This window comes from Zea mays, chromosome 9 (genome assembly GCF_902167145.1).
Source record: "Zea mays cultivar B73 chromosome 9, Zm-B73-REFERENCE-NAM-5.0, whole genome shotgun sequence".
NCBI lineage: Eukaryota > Viridiplantae > Streptophyta > Magnoliopsida > Poales > Poaceae > Zea > Zea mays.
In genome coordinates, this window is record NC_050104.1 from 144,848,493 (window position 1) to 144,868,977 (window position 20,485).

Below are 20,485 nucleotides of genomic sequence, written 5' to 3' on the forward strand. Positions count from 1 at the left end.
TTTCATCATTTTCCAAAATATAAATCTATATCTCAAATAAATAGAGGAGGGATGGAAATTGGTTTGATGTATGTTTCTAATCTACAATTTATAACATCTTTAGACTCGCTCCACTACATTAGAAATATAGCATACAAAATATCTCTCTAATGTGATCAGCCTTGATACATAAATATATTCTACATAAAATCATATTAGCTTGGTTGATCTGTGTCTAAATTACAATTATCTGAATGAAATTCAATTCAAATGATCCAAGGAGATTTGAGTTTTTAAACTCCCTTCTAGTAAGAAACCTCGCCCGTGGCGTCTCAATAAACACCTCCCAGCGTTCGCATGGCATCCGATTCGAATTCGAGCCCTTGCTGTCGAGTCAGATCACTCATTCCACTGTCGCTATACGCATACACGGAGGAGGGGGTGGATGTGAGATGGATGCCACTATGCCAGAGCGCCGTGCGCCCTTCTTTTTCCCGGTCCGTGCGCACTGCTTGCCATCTGTGGCCGTTGCATGTGCGGTTCTGCCTGGCAGGTCGCGGGCCACGGGACCCGCCAAGCCCAAGTGCGGACAGCGGACACGATTCGGAGTTTCTTCTCCTGTTAATCTGTTATCCTGTACTGTACCACGCCGTACGTGCTGCACAAGCAGAAGCACGCACCGATCCTTTTTTTTAATCCACCCGTACTAAAATAGGTACACGTTTGGTAATTAAAAACTGGTTTCTAAATTAATTTATTTCGACGTATAAAGTAACCTAATTTTATTAGGCTTCACTACTTTCTTTATTATAAAAAATACAATAGTTAGCTGCCCAGATCTGCGTGCGTGTGCGTGTCCGTAGCACGGCCGGCGACTTCCAGCTGCTCGGGCCTCGGGCGACCGCGAGCCGTGATTCTCCTTGCCCCGAGCGTGCGAGCCGAAACCGCACGGCGACGGGCGCCGCCTTGTGAGGTTGCAGCGCGCTGCCGCGAATCTGGTTGTTGTTGCCCGACACCCGCTGGCATGGCAGCAATGTCTCGGACGGACCCGGAACGGTGCCGGCTGCGTGTCCTCTGTCCTGGCCGCCCGGCCGCTCCAAGAACTTTCCGCAGCTTGCCTGTAGCGAGGGAATGACGTGGCGTCTCGCAATTGGTTCCTGTGGCGTCACGGGTACCAACTTCCGCTCGGGAGACGTGGACGACACCGGTTGGCTCGGCTAACGTCGCACTTTCCAACCTCCTCGCGGCCCGATCCGAGCAAAGCGGCGCGCGCGCGGGCGAAGGGAGTTGTTGGCTTGGTGGCTGGTGCTGCCTCCACACTCCACAGGCCACAGCTCAACACGGGGTGGCCTGGCCGCATAGAGGACCCACGACTCAGTCTCACACATGATCCCTTTTCCCGTGTTCGCGCAGGCCCAAACGCCAACGGGCCTGGCAGCCCAGATCCCCGGACGCACACGTGGCGTCACCAGGTTTCTCCTGCTGACGTCGCCTAACTCCTCTCGCGTCAAGCAAGGCATCTATCGGCTTTCGCAAACTCGAAGCCCCGCTGCTTCTGCTTGTATCCGGTTAATTAACCCGCACGCCTCATCATCACATCAAACGGACCCTGACGAACCCTCTTTTCACTGACAGAATGTCCCCACGTAGGCGCCCCTTTTCGGCCCCATCCGCAGAGTCACAAGAGTGCAAGGAAGCCAAGGATAAACCGGCGATCGCAGCCCACGAATCCCCCCTAATTTGATCGCCCACTGAAATAAAATAATATTCCTCCCAATCTACCTGCAATAGTAAAATACTTTACGCCACTATATATATAAATAGAAAGAAAGGGTAGGAGAAGAAATGCTCCCCCCACCTCTCCAGGCCTCCACATTGCTTCTGCGCTGCGCCACCAATCGCCATCGCCTCGTTGCCCAGTCTCCGCGCCGCCGCCTCCTCCGCTCCCTCCCTCCCTCCCCTCTTCTAGGGTTTCCATCCCATGCGATCTCGCGGCCTTGGTGTTCCGGGACAGTAGGGACGCCTCCTCTCCGTTCGAATCAAGGGAGTCAGCGACCCAATGGGTAAGGGCGGGCAGGACGAAGGCAACCGCCGGCGGGACGGATCCGCCGCCTCGGGGCCGGACCGCCCCGCGCCGGTCTTCCCGGCGTGGGCGCGCACCCCGAGCGAGTGCCTCGCGGAGCTGGGCGTCTCGGCGGACCGCGGCCTCAGCTCCGAGGAGGCGGCGGCGCGGCTGCAGCGACACGGGCCCAACGAGCTCGAGCGGCACGCGCCGCCGTCGGTCTGGAAGCTCGTCCTCGAGCAGTTTAACGACACGCTCGTGCGCATCCTGCTCCTGGCGGCCGTCGTCTCCTTCGTGCTCGCGCTCTACGACGGCGCAGAGGGCGGCGAGGTGGGGCTCACCGCCTTCGTCGAGCCGCTCGTCATCTTCCTTATCCTCATCGTCAACGCCGTCGTCGGCGTCTGGCAGGAGAGCAACGCCGAGAAGGCGCTCGAGGCTCTCAAGGAGATTCAGTCGGAGCACGCAACCGTCAGGCGTGATGGGCGCTGGTCGCATGGCCTCCCCGCGCGCGACCTCGTCCCCGGGGACATCGTTGAGCTCCGGGTCGGGGACAAGGTTCCCGCGGACATGCGCGTGCTCCAGCTCATCAGCTCCACCCTCCGCGTCGAGCAGGGGTCTCTCACCGGCGAGACCGCCTCTGTTAACAAGACCAGCCACAAGATCGAGCTGGAGGACACTGACATCCAGGGAAAGGAGTGCATGGTTTTTGCCGGTACCACTGTTGTCAACGGCAGTGCTGTCTGTGTTGTGACGGGCACTGGCATGGCTACCGAAATTGGCAAGATCCATGCGCAGATCCAGGAGGCATCTCAGGAGGAGGACGACACGCCACTGAAGAAGAAGCTCAATGAGTTTGGTGAGGCGCTAACTGCCATAATCGGGGTGATCTGTGCCTTGGTCTGGCTCATCAACTTGAAGTATTTCCTTTCCTGGGAGTATGTGGACGGGTGGCCTACGAATTTCAAGTTCTCATTTGAGAAGTGCACGTATTACTTTGAGATTGCGGTGGCACTGGCCGTTGCAGCAATTCCAGAGGGTTTGCCTGCTGTGATCACCACGTGCTTGGCACTCGGTACAAGGAAGATGGCACAGAAGAATGCCCTTGTGAGGAAGCTGCCGAGTGTGGAGACATTGGGTTGTACAACTGTGATTTGCTCTGATAAGACCGGAACTTTGACCACGAACCAGATGTCAGCAGTGAAGCTTGTAGCAATTGGGAGGTGGCCTGATACACTTAGGAGCTTTAAGGTTGATGGAACCACTTATGATCCGACTGATGGGAAGATACACGATTGGCCAAGCTTGAGCATGGATGAAAATCTCCAGATGATCGGAAAGATAGCTGCGGTTTGCAATGATGCAAGCATTGCCCACTCTGAGCATCAGTACGTTGCTACTGGGATGCCCACAGAAGCTGCTCTGAAGGTACGATTTGTTCATGTGATAAAAATTCCTTTCATCTGGGATGCTGTTATAGTTAAGTTGTTTTTTCTACTGATGTAGCTTGGAAGCAGGTAATGTATACCTGCAAAAAGTTAATAAAAAATATATAAAAAAGAAAAGATGATAAAAGAACTGGTAGTTACTTTCAGTGACCTCTACAATTAAAAAGATTGAGCACAACTCTTTCCTCAAGATACCTGAAATTGATGAATTTACATTCTCGTGTGCCTGTTCTACTTGTGGTAGGTTTTGGTTGAGAAAATGGGGCTTCCTGGTGGTTATACTCCATCTCTTGATTCATCTGATTTGCTAAGTATGTATTCCTTTCCACCTTGTAAAATGTTTTCCGTACAAATCGCCAAAGGTTTTGTAATAATTTTATTTATTTTTAGGGTGTTGTCAGTGGTGGAATAATGCTGCCAAGAGAGTAGCAACTCTGGAATTTGATCGCACCAGAAAGTCAATGGGAGTTATTGTGAAAGCAAACTCTGGGAAGAACTTGCTGCTTGTTAAGGTAGGTATTTGTGCTGGAGTTTGCATCCCTTGTGGTTTTAGATCGTTAGTTTTAAGTGCATAGCAATCAGCTGCTTCTTGCCTTGTCATCGCCTGTTTAAGCTGTGATGTTTTCCAAACGTTTGTGCATTTTGCATTTTTGCTACTCCTTCCTTTTCCCCTGAAAGGGTTGCATCATATTACCTGTTTGTTACTTGGGTCAGTTGGAAACATTCCACTCAAATTTTTGAAAAAAAATGGAAACTAGTTCATTTTCATGCCACTCCATGGCATTAAAATGAACTAACCATCTAATTTTGTAAGAGTTGAGTGCCATGTGTACAATTAATCCTTGTTACTTTATCGCTCAGATGTCATTTTGCTTCCTTGCAAATTATGAAATATTTTGTCATGCAAATGTCATGCTTTACTACTGCTTACATGTGTTGGCCATGTCTTTTTATTGTCGTATGATTGTTTCATGGTGGAAAGAAAATTTGCAGGGAGCAGTAGAAAATCTGCTAGAGAGATGTACCCACATTCAGTTGCTCGATGGATCTGTTGTGCTATTGGATGATGGTGCCAAGGCGCTCATATTATCTACACTCCGTGACATGTCTGCCAGTGCTTTGCGCTGCTTGGGTTTTGCTTACAAGGATGAATTGTCAGAATTTGCAACATATGATGGTGAAGAACATGCAGCTCACAAGTATCTGCTTGATCCTTCATATTACTCATCCATAGAGAGTAATATGATCTTTTGTGGTTTTGTTGGTCTAAGGGTGAGAACTTTTACTTATCTAATTAAGATTATTCAAATGTGTATATTCTTCTTTCTGTTTATTATTGTATATACCTGTAACACTCTAAGACACTATTGACAGGATCCTCCACGAGAAGAAGTCCACAAAGCAATTGAAGATTGCAGAGCTGCTGGGATACGTGTTATGGTGATAACAGGAGATAACAAGGAAACAGCAGAGGCCATTTGTCGTGAGATTGGGGTTTTTGGCCCTCATGAAGATATCAGTTCAAAAAGCTTCACAGGGAAGGAATTCATGGGTCTTTCTGATAAAAAGGAGCTCTTAAGACAACAGGGTGGCCTTCTCTTCTCCAGGGCAGAGCCAAAACACAAGCAGGAGATAGTTAGACTGCTCAAAGAAGATGGTGAAGTGGTTGCAATGACTGGTGATGGGGTGAATGATGCACCAGCTCTTAAACTGGCTGATATTGGAGTTGCAATGGGCATTACTGGAACTGAGGTATGGTTTATTACATTCCTGTTTTTTTTTTCATATTTCTGTTAGAAGAGTGTCTGACGCCTTGTACGGTCAACTTGTGTCAGGTTGCCAAAGAAGCTTCAGATATGGTACTTGCAGATGATAACTTTAGTACTATAGTCGCAGCAGTTGGTGAAGGGAGATCTATTTACAACAACATGAAGGCTTTTATTAGGTCTGTTTTTATATAAGTTATGGGCAAACTTTTTAAAAGGGCAGGCCTGGTGTAGTGGTGAAAGCTGGGTCTGCCCTTACAAACTTTCATTGCATATAATTGTTGGTTAAACTAAAATATGTGTTAGCTGTTTGAGTCATGTGTGCTATGTGAACTGCAGATATATGATCTCCTCAAACATCGGAGAGGTCGCGTCCATATTCCTGACATCGGCTTTGGGTATTCCAGAAGGTCTCATCCCAGTGCAACTCCTATGGGTCAATCTAGTTACAGATGGCCCTCCAGCGACTGCTTTGGGGTTCAACCCGCCAGATAAAGATATCATGAAGAAACCTCCTCGAAGAAGTGATGACTCGTTGATCACTCCTTGGATCCTGTTTCGCTATATGGTATGTTTTCCAGTTGATCATTTGATTAGTTGGTGGATTTCAGATCAATATGGTGCGCTCTTGTTTTTCCTGTCCAATGAAGCTGGGTAGCATTTAAAACTTAGATGCTTTTGAACGAGTTATCATAATGTAAACCTTGTAAACCTGTAAGGGTTATCATAATGTAACTAAGTTTCATGAAGATCTTGAGGTAGATTGAACATGGCCACTAATTTACCAAAGTATTCTTGGATGTAACTAAGGGTTAAGTTTCTCTTCTGATAAATTAATTGTGTGAACAGCATTGGTGTTTAAACATCCACCACTTAGATACGATATATCCCTCTTTGTTGCCTGAAAGTGTCTAGTAACAAGAAGAAACATAAAATGCAGCAAGCATTAGACTTGCATGTTTGAATAATCATGTAAGTAGATATATTTCTGTCAAATCTGATCTGTAACTAAAGTGTATAGGTATATATCTGATAAAAAATGAAGCATGAATAGGTTATAGAGAATTATATTTCATGTAAATCTTTTGAATAGCCTTGTGGATTTTGATGCCACCTTATTTTTCTAGTTGGCCCATGCAACCACATGAAAGTATGAAACAGGCTGTGCCGCTTTTTACTAACTAGAGATCCATGTTCTTGCATGTGTAGGTTATTGGCCTTTATGTTGGGGTTGCAACAGTGGGAATCTTCATCATCTGGTACACGCATGACAGTTTCCTGGGAATTGACCTGGCTAGTGATGGTCATACACTTGTATCGTACTCCCAGCTCTCAAACTGGGACAAGTGCTCCTCATGGGAGGGCTTCAAGGTGTCACCATTCACCGCAGGAGCGAGGACATTCAGCTTCGATGCAAATCCATGCGATTACTTCCAGGGTGGCAAGATTAAAGCAACGACCCTCTCCCTGTCAGTCTTGGTGGCCATTGAGATGTTCAACTCACTGAATGCCCTGTCAGAGGACGGCAGCCTTGTGAGCATGCCACCATGGGTTAATCCGTGGCTTCTTCTGGCCATGTCGGTTTCTTTCGGGCTGCATTTCTTGATCCTCTACGTGCCTTTCCTCGCTCAAGTGTTTGGGATCGTGCCCCTCAGTTTGAACGAATGGCTCTTGGTGGTGGCAGTGGCCTTCCCCGTTGTGCTGATCGACGAGGTTCTCAAATTTGTGGGGCGGTGCCTGACAGCGCGTGCCCGGAAACAATCAGGGAAGAGGAAGGCAGAGTAGATGCTAGTGATCATCGGTATTTAGAATCTGTAGTGCCACGGGGAATCGATATTCAATGTGACACCCCCATTGTTTTTGAGCTGCTAAGGGCTCTCGATCCTTTCAGAGTGTTTTAGGTTGGGAATATGACCGTGCATGACAGGCTAGGATACTCTATAGAATTGGTAAGCATATCGCGTTGAACAACACTGCCTTTTGTTTTTCGTTGTAACAAATGCTGGTACTGTGAACATGCTGGAGATACAACAATGGTTACCTGACGTTTTTTTCTCTCTGACGATGAGCAGCTATACATGCTACTGACCTACTGTTATGTTGCGAATCTTCTGTCTTCTGACATGTTGCTCAGTAATACGTTTTTTTGCACTTGTATGTGCGGTTATGTTCTCTTGTGAGAGATTCCTCTTGTACAGATGATGATCCGCATCATTGTGATGTACATTGGTGCTTCTACATATGCTATATGCATTGTTGAAGGAGTAGACATCGGACTTGTCCGTCAGCATCTGCCGCCGGAAGTAGTCCTGGTCGAGGTACCCGAAGCTGCCCGGCGGTGCTGACGTGCGTCTTGTCCAGCTCCGGTCCGGTCTTGGACAGCCCGAAGTCGGCGGAGAACCTATCATGTGGTATTGTGCTCACATGTCCAATTTAAATTTAGGGTTTAGGTTTAGGTTTTGCAGTTTGATACCTGAAAGGCGGAAGAGTTCTTGCCAAATATGGCTGGTGAAGATACGGTCTCTATCTGATACCAGAGCGTGAGGTCCACGAAGTTTGTATACGTTTGCCATGAAGTCTTGAGGCACTTTAACGGCGTGTTTGGTTTGCAGGTTGGACTGCTTTCGGAGTCATCTGGACCTACGTCCGAGCCTACATTATCGTTTGGTTTGAATTGCGGAACGATGTCGTCCGTCACTGCGTTGTTCTAATAATATACTAACACTTGGAATCAGCTCACTCCGCAAGAAAGTGCAAGACCGCTCCATCCGGAGCCAGGCCACGATGGATGAGCCAAACCATCAAACCAAACATGCTATAAGTGTAGTGAATGGATGAAGCAAGCCGATGAAATGGGCATACTTACTGAACGTATCAACCACCACAAGGATACAGTTAGTTGTACCCAGGGCCGTTCCTGACTTTTCAGGGGCCCAGTACGAAATCCAATATGGACCCATCCACAAAAATATATATAATTATATATATAGTATCAAATATTTGACGTACAAAAATTATTATGTACTGTTTTGATGTTTATAAGATAACAAATGTAAAATATAGCAAAAAAACACGTACTTGTTATCTGATATAATTAAAAATATCTTATAACATTTTATGATACAAAGTTATCGCTTATATCATTGAGATCAATCTCATCCAACAATTTTTTTCGATATATAGAATGCCAAGCCATTTAACATCTCTTGAGTTATTGTTGACCATAAATAGTTCACAAAAATATTTCAATTTTAAAAAACTTCTCTCTGCCGATGCAACCATCATGTGTATAGTAAACAATACTCTCTCTATATCACAATAGAATTCGTTTTGCTTCTTTAGTGGATTCATCATCATTTAGTTGAATATAAACATAAAATCAAGAGCTAAAACAAATACTATTTTGAAACGAATGGAGTAAGGATGGAGTATTCGATAAGTAATTGAGACATGAGTTTAACAATCTAAATGAGACTGGTCGATAGCGCATTGCTCTTTGTGTATTTGTATCTAGAATAGATAGGTTTAATAGAAAAAAGTGCTAATGTCCAATGGTTAGGGGCCCCTCTGTTTTTGGGGGCCCGGTGCGGCCGCACCCTCTGCAACCCCTCAGGGCCGGCCCTGGTTGCACCGGATCGGGGCAACCCTTCAATGAAGTTCAGCTAGACCACTTGCCAGGCTTGGTTGGGTATAGGCAATATCTGGAGTAACCTAGGATTTGAGATGGCAACGAGTAAAATCTCGCTGGATATTACTTGTCTAAACACATATACATAAAGAAAAAACATGTATATTAAAAAAAATCCATACTCATAACAGGTATAAAATTTTGCCCAAGCCTATGTCCATACGAGTTTCGGGTGTCCAACGAGTTTTCCATACCCACTAACATCAGCATAAAAAATAACTCATCATGTAAATGATAGTCAATATATTAATTAGTTAGGATAAAAAATAAGTGATAACTAATTTTAGCTTAACTTTGTTATATGAAGTTTATTTCACTTAGAACATATTCAATTAATAATATTATGAGACATATTTGTAAATGTTGATTTTAAGGTTGATTTTAAAAACCCATGGGTTTGCGGGTATGCGTAGTGGAAGAATAAACTTATGCTCACGTAATCGTTAGGTTGCTATTTGAACCCATTAACAAATTTATGGTAGAGAAATTTATCTAAACCTATATTCTAATAGAGCAAAAATTTATTGGATCTGGGTAGCGGGTACCCACTGGCCATTGCTATCACCAAATTTTTCGCGGGCGCACGCATTCCTAGGCCGCACCGCGCCACCGGGACGGGAAGAGCGTCCCCTGCACCGGCCATTTGCTCCGCTCGCGTCCCCGCCTCCTGCGCACGAGACGCTCTCCGCTTTTTTTTTATCGACGAGTTTGAGACAGACCAAAGAGGCGGAAGAAGCGGGGAAGCCGACGGGCAACGACCGGGGCGTGAGGCGATGTCGTGGCTCCGCAGCGCGGTGCACCGCGCCGTGGAGGCGAGCGGGGGTCACAGCTCCCTCCTTACCCGCACCGTCCGCACCTCCCTTGACACCGTCGTCCACCATGCCGGCCAGGCTGTCGCGGGCGGCGCCAGGCTCATCACCGTACGGACAACCCCCTAGCTCCGCTCTCATCAACGGGCGCCGCCTTGTCCATACATTCGCGGCGATCGTTCGTGACTAGGGTTTGCGCTTGTTCTCTCGCAGGGGAGCCGGAGTTACAAGAGCGCGAAGGTGGCAGCGAAGAGGCTGGAAGAGGAGGCGCTCTCCTGCAAAGGGGACGAACGGGTGCAGCTGCTGCGCCGGTGGCTCGTCGCGCTCAAGGAGACCCAGCGCGCGACCACGGCGGTCCGGGAGCCGCAATTTGGGGACAATCCGGACCAGACTGCGCCCCTGCTGGTCAGCATCCCTCCCTGGCTACTCGCTTGGTTTGCAGAATTTTTTGGATTGCATTACGATCCCGACTCATTAGGCGCCGAACTACCTGTGCTCGCGGGAGTTGCAGGATTTGTACATCGATTACGACAGCGGTGCGGAGCCGATGAACTTTTTCCATGTCTTCCTCTACAGTCAAGCCCTCGAGTGTGTTGTTCTCTCCTTGGTGAGTTGGATTTGTGGCTGTTCAATTTGGTGTTGCAATGGTCTCGTTGTCGTTGCCACCATGTAGCCATGTAGGTACCATTGTTTGGTAATTTCAAAATTTTGACTCGTCTTCTATGATCAGATTAGGGAAGCCCCAACTGAGGAAGAAGTTCCACTGGTCTCAGAAGTTTTTGGGCAAGTTATTCGACCATTTGATGTCTTGTTACTTTGTTCTTGAATTTTTTTGTTCATATATGATCGTGTCTGGTTCTCACATAACAAGTCTCGAGTCCAGTGTACAAAAAATGTGCCATGTATTACTGTATACATGACAAGTTCATTATCTTTTGATTGTCTTTACAGATGCCTGCCCCCTGTACTACATTTAGAACGTTAATATGAGTTATAAACCCCTTTGAATTTTTCCATGTCACCTCTATTCAAGCAACATATAATGCTATGATTCTTCATTACAGAATGTGCCTTTCGGGAGGGAAGGATGTGCACAATGCACTCTTAAGTAGTGTAAAGGACCTGGCAAGGTTATTCTCAAGTTATAGTGACGAAGTGTTGGTATGAATTTTCTTTTTTGTTTTACCAGTTCTCAGTATTAAACCATGTACTCATGTATATGAGTTATTTGATCGTCTAGCTATCTTCATAAATCATGTAAAATGTACTTTCTACCTGGTGTTATTAGATGGCAGCAAAAGCATAAAATGCATCAACTGTAATGTTGGCTTCTATGTTCTTTTCCAGGCAAAACGTGACGAGCTGCTTCAGTTTGCTCAGGGTGCGATCTCAGGGCTAAAGATAAATGCTGACATTGCAAGGTTCTGTCTTTTCTGTTGGGCAGTTGAAGGTGTTTGTAGTTCCATTTTTGCGTGTCCATCTTTACATGCTTTAAAAATTAAAGCCTCTTTTTTCTTGATTCCAGATTAGATAATGAAATTACTCAGTTGCAACAGCAGATAAATTCAATGGATGCGCTCCATGCTACATCAATCGTCAATCAGAATAAAAAAGCTCAAACAGCCACTGAGGTAGCCCTTTAAAGTTATTCAGCCTGTACAACTGTGGGTTATCCTTTCCTTCAATAGATGAAAGGGAGCACTGACACACAATCTATTTATAATATTGATTTGTTTCTCCTAGATGTAGGGGTGGTAATGGGATCTAAACTTTATAAATATAAAATTTAAGGATCAAATCAGATTAGGATCATGCTCTATTTCTATTCATTTTTTAATTAAAATTTATTAATAGCCCTAATTTATTGTGAAGGATCATTTGGATCATGATCCATTACCACCCCTACCTCGATGCGAACTAAATAGTATGGTTATGAAATACTCTGCCTCTGATTGTGAAAAATTAATATTTGCGAACTAATCTTTGTGCAAGTGCACGGAACATTTGTGAAGTGTACATTAGTTTTTTTTCCTGTTTCTAAGTACATACATGTTATGTTAGGAAGAAAAAAAATGTTTCAACTGTTATATAGGATTTTAATCATTGTTTATTTCATTTTTGAAATATACCATGTTTTCCTTTTTAAATGTGCATTCAGAAACCCTTTTTTTCATGTCTACTCCTTGCATGCTGTCTTTAGGTATCAGTAATTTACTGAGGTTTTATTTCCCCAACATATTCCAGTATGGTTCAACTTACTACATCATTATTAATATAGTTAGCATAAGAAGATTCAATGTATTTATGATACTATCTGTAGGGTTTCAGAAAGGCAGTTTCTGAAGTTCGGCTTTGCTCTAGAATGGAAGAACTTCTATTGAAGAAGAAATCAATACACCCCGGTGATTCATTGGAGACTCATTTTGAGAAGGTCTGATGCTCCTGTAATTTCTAAATTAATTTCACTTCTATTTTTGCTGCATACTTCTTTACTCTAGAGCGGAAGAATCTAAAGCTTTTTAAAAAAAACATGGCAGGAGGTCTGCCTCTCAAATAAGATAGGAGCAAGAGTTTATGTACATAAAGGACAAGGGCCTGAGAGCCCCATTGCGCACACACCAAACGCTTTTTTCCTCCACTAGGCGATAGCCAGTTTAAGGGGGACTAAGTGAAATTATTAAGCCAACACTCTCACAGTGCAACTGGTCAGCCGGATACGCCAAAGAAGCGGTCTGCTGGGCCAGCCCGGGTTCGAGTCGCGGCATCAACTGCTTAAGTGAAAAAGTCAGGGGGACGTCTCTCCCCTTGGTTGAAAAAAAAGTGAAATTATTAAGCACCCTTCCATGTAGATCAGTGTCTTCTTTGGTTCTGGAGGCCACCTGGCTTGCGTCCATGGAGCTGTTTTGGAAGATCCTCCTTTTCTTTCCTTCCAAATGTTTCAATACGTGTAGATTACCACCCCCATTGAAGTGTTGTCGCCTTTTCCTTGGGATTTTGGCAGACTTTTATTCCCACCATGCACTAATTTCAGCTGGTTGGGTCTGCAGGCGTATGAGGTAGGCATCATAATGCTCCCAAGTTAAGACGAGGTTCCAGATCTCTTTAGCGAAGGGGTACAACAAGCTCAGATAGAGGCCAGATTCTAAAGGACCGTCACACATGACAAAGTGGTCCTGGTGTGGCCAATTCTTTAGTTGCAGGTTATCCGCTGTTAGGAACTTAGGATTTTATTTTCTATGAGAATCCAAGCAAAGAGCTTGCATTTGTTCTCCAAGTGCGCTTTCCATATAAGTTCTGGCCGGAACATCCTGAAAGTCCCTTGGAATTGGATGACATGTGTCCGCTGGCTGGCTGGATGAGATATGCCCATTTCCAAGCGATGGAATCTTGCACGTCCCGTTGCATTTGGATCTTCTGATTCTGAGTCATAGGGATACAAATTCCTCTACCTGGGTGGCTGTTGAGATCTTGCCTTGCAGAGAGCAAATCCATTTGTTGTTTTGAAGTTCTTGTTTTAAAGCGTTTTTTGTTTGCTAGAACTTATCAAATTGTCCTCCCTGTCAAATGATATGTGGGTGTATCTTATGGGGTGTTTGGTTTGAGTAATGAACTAGTCTCTCATCTTCTCACTCCTCACTATTTTTGTTTGGTTTGTGGAATAGAATGAGTTGATCCATCACCACCTCATTCCTTATAGTTAGTTAGTTAGTACTAATATGAGGAATGAAGTCATTCTACTAAATTTGAGGAATGAACCCATGATGCACCACTTCAATTTGGATGGTTTGATTCCTCAAACCAAACACTCTATTAATGTCCATTCATAAAACTTTGCAGGTAGATAAACTGAAGGTTTTGTCTGAATCCCTTGCAAATTCATCTGCAAAAGCAGAAAAGCGTATCATGGAAAATAGGTTATATCTTGAGCATTCTTTGTGCTGTGTATTTAGTCTCACCAATTTAGCATGTATCAGTCATAAACATGCTTGCATACTTATATATCGATTAAACACATATGTTATGTTGTTAACTCTTGCAATACAAGTTGTTGTTCAATTCAGAGCCACTGATTTATTTGGTTCCAAAACATTTGAAATAGCATTCTCTGCTTAAAGTGAATTGATTGTCTATGCTTTACAATGCAGGCTACAAAAGGAAGAATCTCTTATCTTCCGGGTCACCAAAACAAATGAAGTTAGTGGTATAGAAAAGGTAATTTTTGTGGTACTAGCTTGTCATCTGCAAACCACCACAGTATTTTTTATTAGCTAAATGATATGTCAATGGGTTAACAAGGATTTACTTTACATCCATATTGACAGAAAATACAACACCCCATGATTTCCCATTGAAACAAAAGGAAGACATTCATATCCATCATTGCAATTGCAAAAGAAAAAAAATAGCAGGATGTGCAAGCTGTTCCAATTGTTTTTTCTTTTCCAATTCTTAGTCCATGCAATTGTCTTTATGCTTCTGCAATCTGTCTGATTGATGATTAATCAATTAAGTTTTGTAAAAGGAATTAGTTGCTGAGATCTCTGGACTTGAGGAGCAAAGGAATCAACTCGAGGCAGAACTGAAAAAGGCAATATTATTCTCTCTATTTCCACCTTCATGAAGATCTATCGTTCAATATATTTCTTCCAAAATATTTCAGCAACTTACATAGTGGCAAAATTGCTGATTTTTTTTTTGGCTAAACAGTTCAGGGTGGAGACAACCAACAGATTTTGCTGTGAACATTAATCTTTGTTAGTTAGGTTTACTTATTCATAGAGGGTAATGTTTACATGAGAGGTTTGTTTTTAAGAGTGATTCTGAAACTCAGATTACAGGTGAATACTAAATTGAAAGTTGCTACAGTGAAGCTTAAAAAAACTAGAGAGGAACGGGACCAATTTGATGAAGCAAGCAATCAGATTGTGTTGCACCTAAAAACAAAGGTTAAGTTTTTGTTTGTTGCTTTCTAGTTTAAGAAATGCGTTGTGTTAGCACAGTTCACTTGCTTACTTTTAATTTTCTGACATATCCCCAGGAAGACGAACTTTCAAGATCCATAGCTTCATGCAAAGTAGAAGCAAGTACTGTCAGTGCATGGATCAACTTTTTGAAAGATACGTGGAAATTGCAGTCCTTGTTTGAAGAGCTAAGAGAAAAACAGGCCAAGTAAGTAGGCTCTCTCCCTGAACCCCTGAACAACACATTATGATAACTAATAATCATTCTCAGAAGTCAGAAGTTTCAGGCTCAAACTATTTCCTGACATACATTCCTCTTACGTTGACTGCAGCGAAGAATTGGATAGATGTGGACTCTGCTTTGCGAAATTGATGAAGTATCATGTTTCTGCATCCATGGTACTTAATTTGATCCTTACTTTCTGAAGAAGTGATATTCTATTGAGGCCTTCTGTTTACGAGCTTTTGCGCAGCAATATTAGTTGTTCTACTGAAATTTTCTTTTGGAATTCTAGGAAGAGCTAAGCACTTCTATTGACCGTATCAAAACCTTTGTTGATAACTTGAAAATATTTGGTAACAGGTACGGTTTTCTTTTTTCAGTCTAATTTGTCCAAAGCATCTTCCCTGTAGCTGAAACATTTTTAGTTGCATCGCCAGATCCGTGTCAGCAGAGGATGGAGCTAATGGTCCGTCTAAGCAATCAAACCCTCGTAGATATCTTGAGGAAGAATATCTCCAAACTGAGAAAAAGGTGATTTTGTTGATGATCATTTGCCCTGCTTACTGATGATAAAATACACACTGCTAATGGAAGGGAACACGAAAACTTTAGTTAAAGCTTGCATCATGAACCCTGACTCGGAAAGTATCTTTCAGTGCCACATAATTATTCAATATGTGTGCATCTATTTCAGGTCGTAGCTGCATTCAGTTTGGTTGATAGTATCAGAGCAATATATTCTTCAAACCAGGATTACTATAAAACGAGGTAGTTGCTTTTCAGGATCTCTCTTGTTCTATCTTTCGAGCGCAGGCTACATAATTTGCATGCCGTCCTTTACACAGCCAGATCTGTGCTTATAGTTTGTGCAGAAGGGATGACACTGAGGTAAAAAATCTGTTTACCTCCATTGACAATCTGCGGATCGAGTTCGAATCCGTGCCACGTCCAGTGCTTCAAATTGAGATTAAAGAACAGGCAGAGAAAAAGAAACGATCCCCTTCCTTGAAGGTGTCCGCGTCACCTAGCCATTCGAGAAGCGACTCTCCTATCGCGGCTCAGCTCAGGACACGACTGCCATCAGAGTCCGAATCGGAGCTGGCCAAGTTCGACCAGGAATACAAGGCCGACGAGATCAGTGGGTGGGAGTTCGATGACCTCGAAGACGAGCCAACACCTGGCTTCCTATGATCAGGGTGTTAATGGGATTTATCACAGACATCCAGTAGTCTTCAATGAGAGCCATTGGCACAAAATCATTGGGAAATGTAGTATAGCAGAGCGCAGAGCCGTGTACTCCGTACGTGACTTTGTTTCTTTTTCTGTCACGTCCTGTTCGCTGTAGATTTTTGCTGGCATTGACCTGTATATATGACAAGTGCAAGCGAACGCCGTACGTATATATGCATACATTTGTCTTGGGTACAATGCCATTGTGAGTTGCACGGTAAAGTCAACCTCCTTTTCTTTTGCCCTTTTCTTTTCCTCAGCTTTAGTTGACAGCAGAAAGATCACAGAAGGCAAAAGAACAAAAGAAACTTTTCTCTTTACCCCAGCTTTGTGAACCTATGCTTTTATTTTTTTAATAAGCTTATTCGTGCTCTCAATCTCTCATCTTGCAAACAGTAAAAAAGGAGTAACAATCTTGTGTTCACAACAGTTTCTGCTGACTTCGATTTTGACACCACCTGTGAAAGAAATTGTGCAAGAACCCATCACCCCCACCAGTCCACCACTGACCCTCTTCATTCTTCAACCAAATTTTGATCCATGCAGGACACAGTACTGTTTGTGTGATTAATACAATCTCATCTCACAGGTACATAAATCTGGTTTTAGTCTACTTTGGTAATTGTGTAGAATATGGGAGGAGTACACTATACTATACAGTGTACAATACCCAGTGCATGACACAGCACAATTGCACAAATGCTCCACCAAGAAGCTGGAGCTGTACAGTGGACTGTGCAGTGAGGTGAGCACAAGACAAACACTGAAATTGTTGAATTTATGATCCAAATTCTGCATATGGAGAACCTGTCGCCGGGAGACTTGACCCTAATTAGGGTTTGCGGGTCGTCGTCATTATTTATTCCTCTTATAAGCCGTCCTTTCTATAAACACTCCATATATAGTGAATTTTTTGTCTGGATGGTGTCCATGGTTTTTCCCTTTGCATTGAAGGGTTTTCTATGTAAATCTGTGTGTTATATTCTATGATTTGTTGGTTGATCTATTTCGTTTTTTCTGCCTATTCTGTCAACATAATCATTCATCCAGACCTCTCTAAGCCAACCTCCAAGACAAGGGGGGCCTGCCTACCACCCCCAGTCCCACCCCAATTCTGTTTTCTTGGATCCCTCCCTGCGCTGCCCTGCCACACTGCCGCTGTCGCTGCCATCGCTTACCCATACATATTAACCCCTGACGTTGATCCCCAATATTATCCGTCTTCTCCCCCAATTCGCCCGGCCCGTCATCGGAGCAAGCACCAAGCAATGTGCCCCAGAGCCACGGCTCAGCACTGCGCCGCCGCAATGGCTAGTGTGTGTTCGTTCGTGGAGGAGGAGTACATCGACCTGGATCTCAGCTCGTGCAGAGACTTCGAGTTCCGGGTGCGCCGGAGCGGAGCGGCGGACGAGCTTCTCTGCCGGGGCAGTCTGCAGCGGCCACCGCCAGCTGCCCCGCACAAGGCCGCGCCGCCGAGGCCTGGCGGCAAGGCGCAGGAGGTTGACGTCGGTGGCTGTGGTGGCGCCGCCGCCGGCAGGAGGAGCGCGGCGACGGTCACCCCGCTGCAGCACTCGCACTCCGCTGGCTGCCGCGAGGACACGCAGACGGTGGTGAGGCTACGCGCCGAGGGCTCCCGCCGCAGGAAGGCGGCGCGGACGGTGCACGCGAAGCTGCTGGCTTCCCGTGCTTTCTTCCGGTCTCTGTTCGCCAGGACCTCGTGCACCGACGACCAATGCCGCGGCGCCCAGGTCCGGGCCAGCCCCAGAGCGGCTGTGGCACCACCCGGCGAGACGAAGAGCGTCTGCAATGCGGCATTTGGTCATATCAAGAACGGCTACGGCTACCACAGCGGCAGCGGCAGGGCGGCGCTGAGCACCCTGCGGAGCAGCATCGAACAGGAGAAGCTGATGGACGAGGAGGACGTCGCTGTGCCCGCCGCCGCCCGCCAGCGCAAGTCCTTCTCCGGCGTGATCAAATGGCGGCACCCGGCGACGAAGGCGAAGCCGCTGTCGTCGTCCACGGCGAGGAAGAGCTCCGTGGTTGGTGGTGGCGGCGGCGGCGGGCCGGCGCTGAAGCGGAGCAGCAGCGCGCTGTCGGAGTCGGAGGGGCTGATCCAGGGCGCTATCGCCTACTGCAAGCGGTCGCAGCATCAGCTCGGGCTCGCCAGGAAGAGCGTCAGCGACGCCGCCCTCTGCTCCGCCTCCGCGCCTTCGTGGCCTAGCAATCCGGCTCGATCAGCTGGAGTAGCTTACTGCCACTAGCCGTGAGCCAGTGACTTGTGGGAAAACGGATTTAAAAAAATGACCACATCAATAATGTCAAGTTTCTCATCTCTTTTCTCACATATATAATCACTAATATCGAAGTAAAATAAATTATAATAGATACTATTTAAATAAATAATTTTGCAGTAATACTAATAAATTCTGATATAAATACTATTAAATTGTTTTAATGTACTATTAGAGGTAATAAAATTAAAATAATTAATAATAATACCATTAATATACTATTAATAGTCACTAGAAAACAATTTTAATTAGGTTCATGATATCTCGTTCTGTTTGTGGATACAAATAGTGTAAGGCAATACTAAATATGGAACTGAAAATAGATAGAGAAAACATTAAAAACAAATTGAAAGATATCTAATCAGTATCCATATTAAAAGCAGATAAGAAAAAAAAACTGTTTTATAAGTTTTAGAGGATACGGATATGGGATAATTCGGATATCCACTACTACTCATTTTCCTTGCCTTGTAGCGCGCGTATCTGGACACGCACGCTCTAGGCCACTGGACCCAACATCGTGTGGTGTGCTGCTTCCAGGTTTCAGAGTGCTGTGGATGACGGCATGACGCCGCCGTCGTCGCTGAAAAAAAGAGGACCACGTTGTCTTCGTCTTCGTCGTCGGCGTTTACACTCCTGGTCTGGTCCGTCTGGGGTGCCGGCCGGGGCCGTTGCTGGCTGCCGCTCATTCAGTGCGAGTATAAAGATGACCAGAACAGGTACTAGTAGTCTGAACGGCAACGTCAGCGCGGCAGAGCAACTACGAGAGTACTGGGCTACTGGCACTAGTGCTACGGCCTACCCGCAGCCGCGGCAGTGCCATCTGCCCTCCACGAGCGCTGCCGGCAGCTGCTCTCATGTCTCGGAACACCAAAGGGTTATTGAAAAGACATACAGAGAGAGAGATGGAAGCGCACATGACCTAACTGGCCTCTGCTTCTTTGTCATGGTCTGCCGGCAATTTGCTGGTGGTATTGGCAGGCCTTAGTAATTCTTACTTGACCCCTTTCATTCAATGGCGCGGCGCAGGCGCGGAACGTGACAAGAATGTCATGCTTCTTGTCCGTCGTCGTCGAAATAGGTGGAACAGACGTATAGCCATCAACTTCGTTTCGAGACCAAAATGGATCTAGCAATTTTTTCATGTTAAAGCACAAACCAATGTTTATATAGAAATTATATATATATATATATATATATATATATATATATATATATATATATATATATATATATATATATATATATATATATATATATATATATATATATATATAAAAGAGGTAATGGAAGCCCTGAGCTTCCGTTAGTGGGGGAAGCCCCAGCCAGGACGCCAACCAGATCATGGTCGGCCCACTGTACGCAAGCATGCGTCAGCCATACATATGATAGCCACGATTCCCGTATATATATATATATATATATATATATATATATATATATATATATATATATATATATATATATATATATATATATATATATATATATATATATATATATATATATATAAGAGGTAATGGAAGCCCTGGGCTTCCGTTAGTGGGGGAAGCCCCAGCCAGGACGCCAACCAGATCGCGGTCGGCCCACTGTACGCAAGCATGCGTCAGCCATGCATATGATAGCCACGATTCCCGGATGAGACGTGACAGGTGATATACGCACACATAAATATATGTAGAAATGTGCATAAATCATGCATAGAAGGAATCTTTTGGACCACGAATCACGGGAACGAATATTACCATGTGTACACCGTTTACGACTGCAATAACGCTGTGTAACATAATAGCGTAAACCATGCAACATTTAAATATCCACCGGTTTGAGATAAGGAAAGACGTGCTCCACGTTCGCGTAAATAAAGGCACAGTTACGGGAGGAAACAAATTCTCATTTACAGCCGCTCGTCCATGTTCGTATCTGTGATATTGTCGGCGGTTAACGACTGCATAACGATGCGTAAATAAACCGTTTACGACTGCATAACGATGTGTAACATGATAGCATAAACCATGCATTATATAAATC

General features: G+C 44.8%; 3 protein-coding genes across 6 annotated transcripts; all 3 read left to right on the forward strand.

The window, feature by feature from the left end:
• The first annotated feature begins 1,818 nt into the window (after positions 1–1,818).
• On the forward strand, positions 1,819–7,315 carry LOC103639290 (calcium-transporting ATPase 4, endoplasmic reticulum-type). The gene is made up of 8 exons (XM_008662050.4): positions 1,819–3,466; positions 3,731–3,797; positions 3,877–3,998; positions 4,480–4,758; positions 4,861–5,238; positions 5,322–5,431; positions 5,592–5,820; positions 6,462–7,315. Exons 1-8 carry the CDS (start codon positions 2,039–2,041, stop codon positions 7,035–7,037), a joined length of 3,189 nt encoding a protein of 1,062 aa, XP_008660272.1. The 5' UTR covers positions 1,819–2,038; the 3' UTR covers positions 7,038–7,315.
• Positions 7,316–9,477: 2,162 nt separating this feature from the next.
• LOC103639291 (uncharacterized) lies at positions 9,478–16,394 on the forward strand. 4 transcript variants are annotated; one of them, XM_020544163.3, is made up of 18 exons: positions 9,478–9,860; positions 9,963–10,154; positions 10,261–10,356; positions 10,480–10,532; positions 10,814–10,910; positions 11,097–11,170; positions 11,275–11,380; positions 12,070–12,180; positions 13,587–13,663; positions 13,895–13,961; positions 14,272–14,337; positions 14,588–14,695; positions 14,788–14,918; positions 15,043–15,109; positions 15,226–15,293; positions 15,359–15,464; positions 15,628–15,701; positions 15,779–16,394. In XM_020544163.3, exons 1-18 carry the CDS (start codon positions 9,714–9,716, stop codon positions 16,122–16,124), a joined length of 1,986 nt encoding a protein of 661 aa, XP_020399752.1. In that variant the 5' UTR covers positions 9,478–9,713; the 3' UTR covers positions 16,125–16,394. The 4 variants fall into 4 exon arrangements, with proteins under 4 accessions (XP_020399752.1, XP_020399754.1, XP_020399753.1 ...); XM_020544165.3 differs by having other exon boundaries at positions 15,797–16,394; XM_020544164.3 differs by having other exon boundaries at positions 15,371–15,464.
• Positions 16,395–16,478: 84 nt separating this feature from the next.
• Positions 16,479–18,493, forward strand: LOC103639293 (uncharacterized). Its single transcript, XM_008662055.2, has one exon. The coding sequence runs from the start codon at positions 17,150–17,152 to the stop codon at positions 18,422–18,424; it is 1,275 nt and encodes a 424-aa protein (XP_008660277.1). The 5' UTR covers positions 16,479–17,149; the 3' UTR covers positions 18,425–18,493.
• The last annotated feature ends 1,992 nt before the right edge of the window (positions 18,494–20,485 follow it).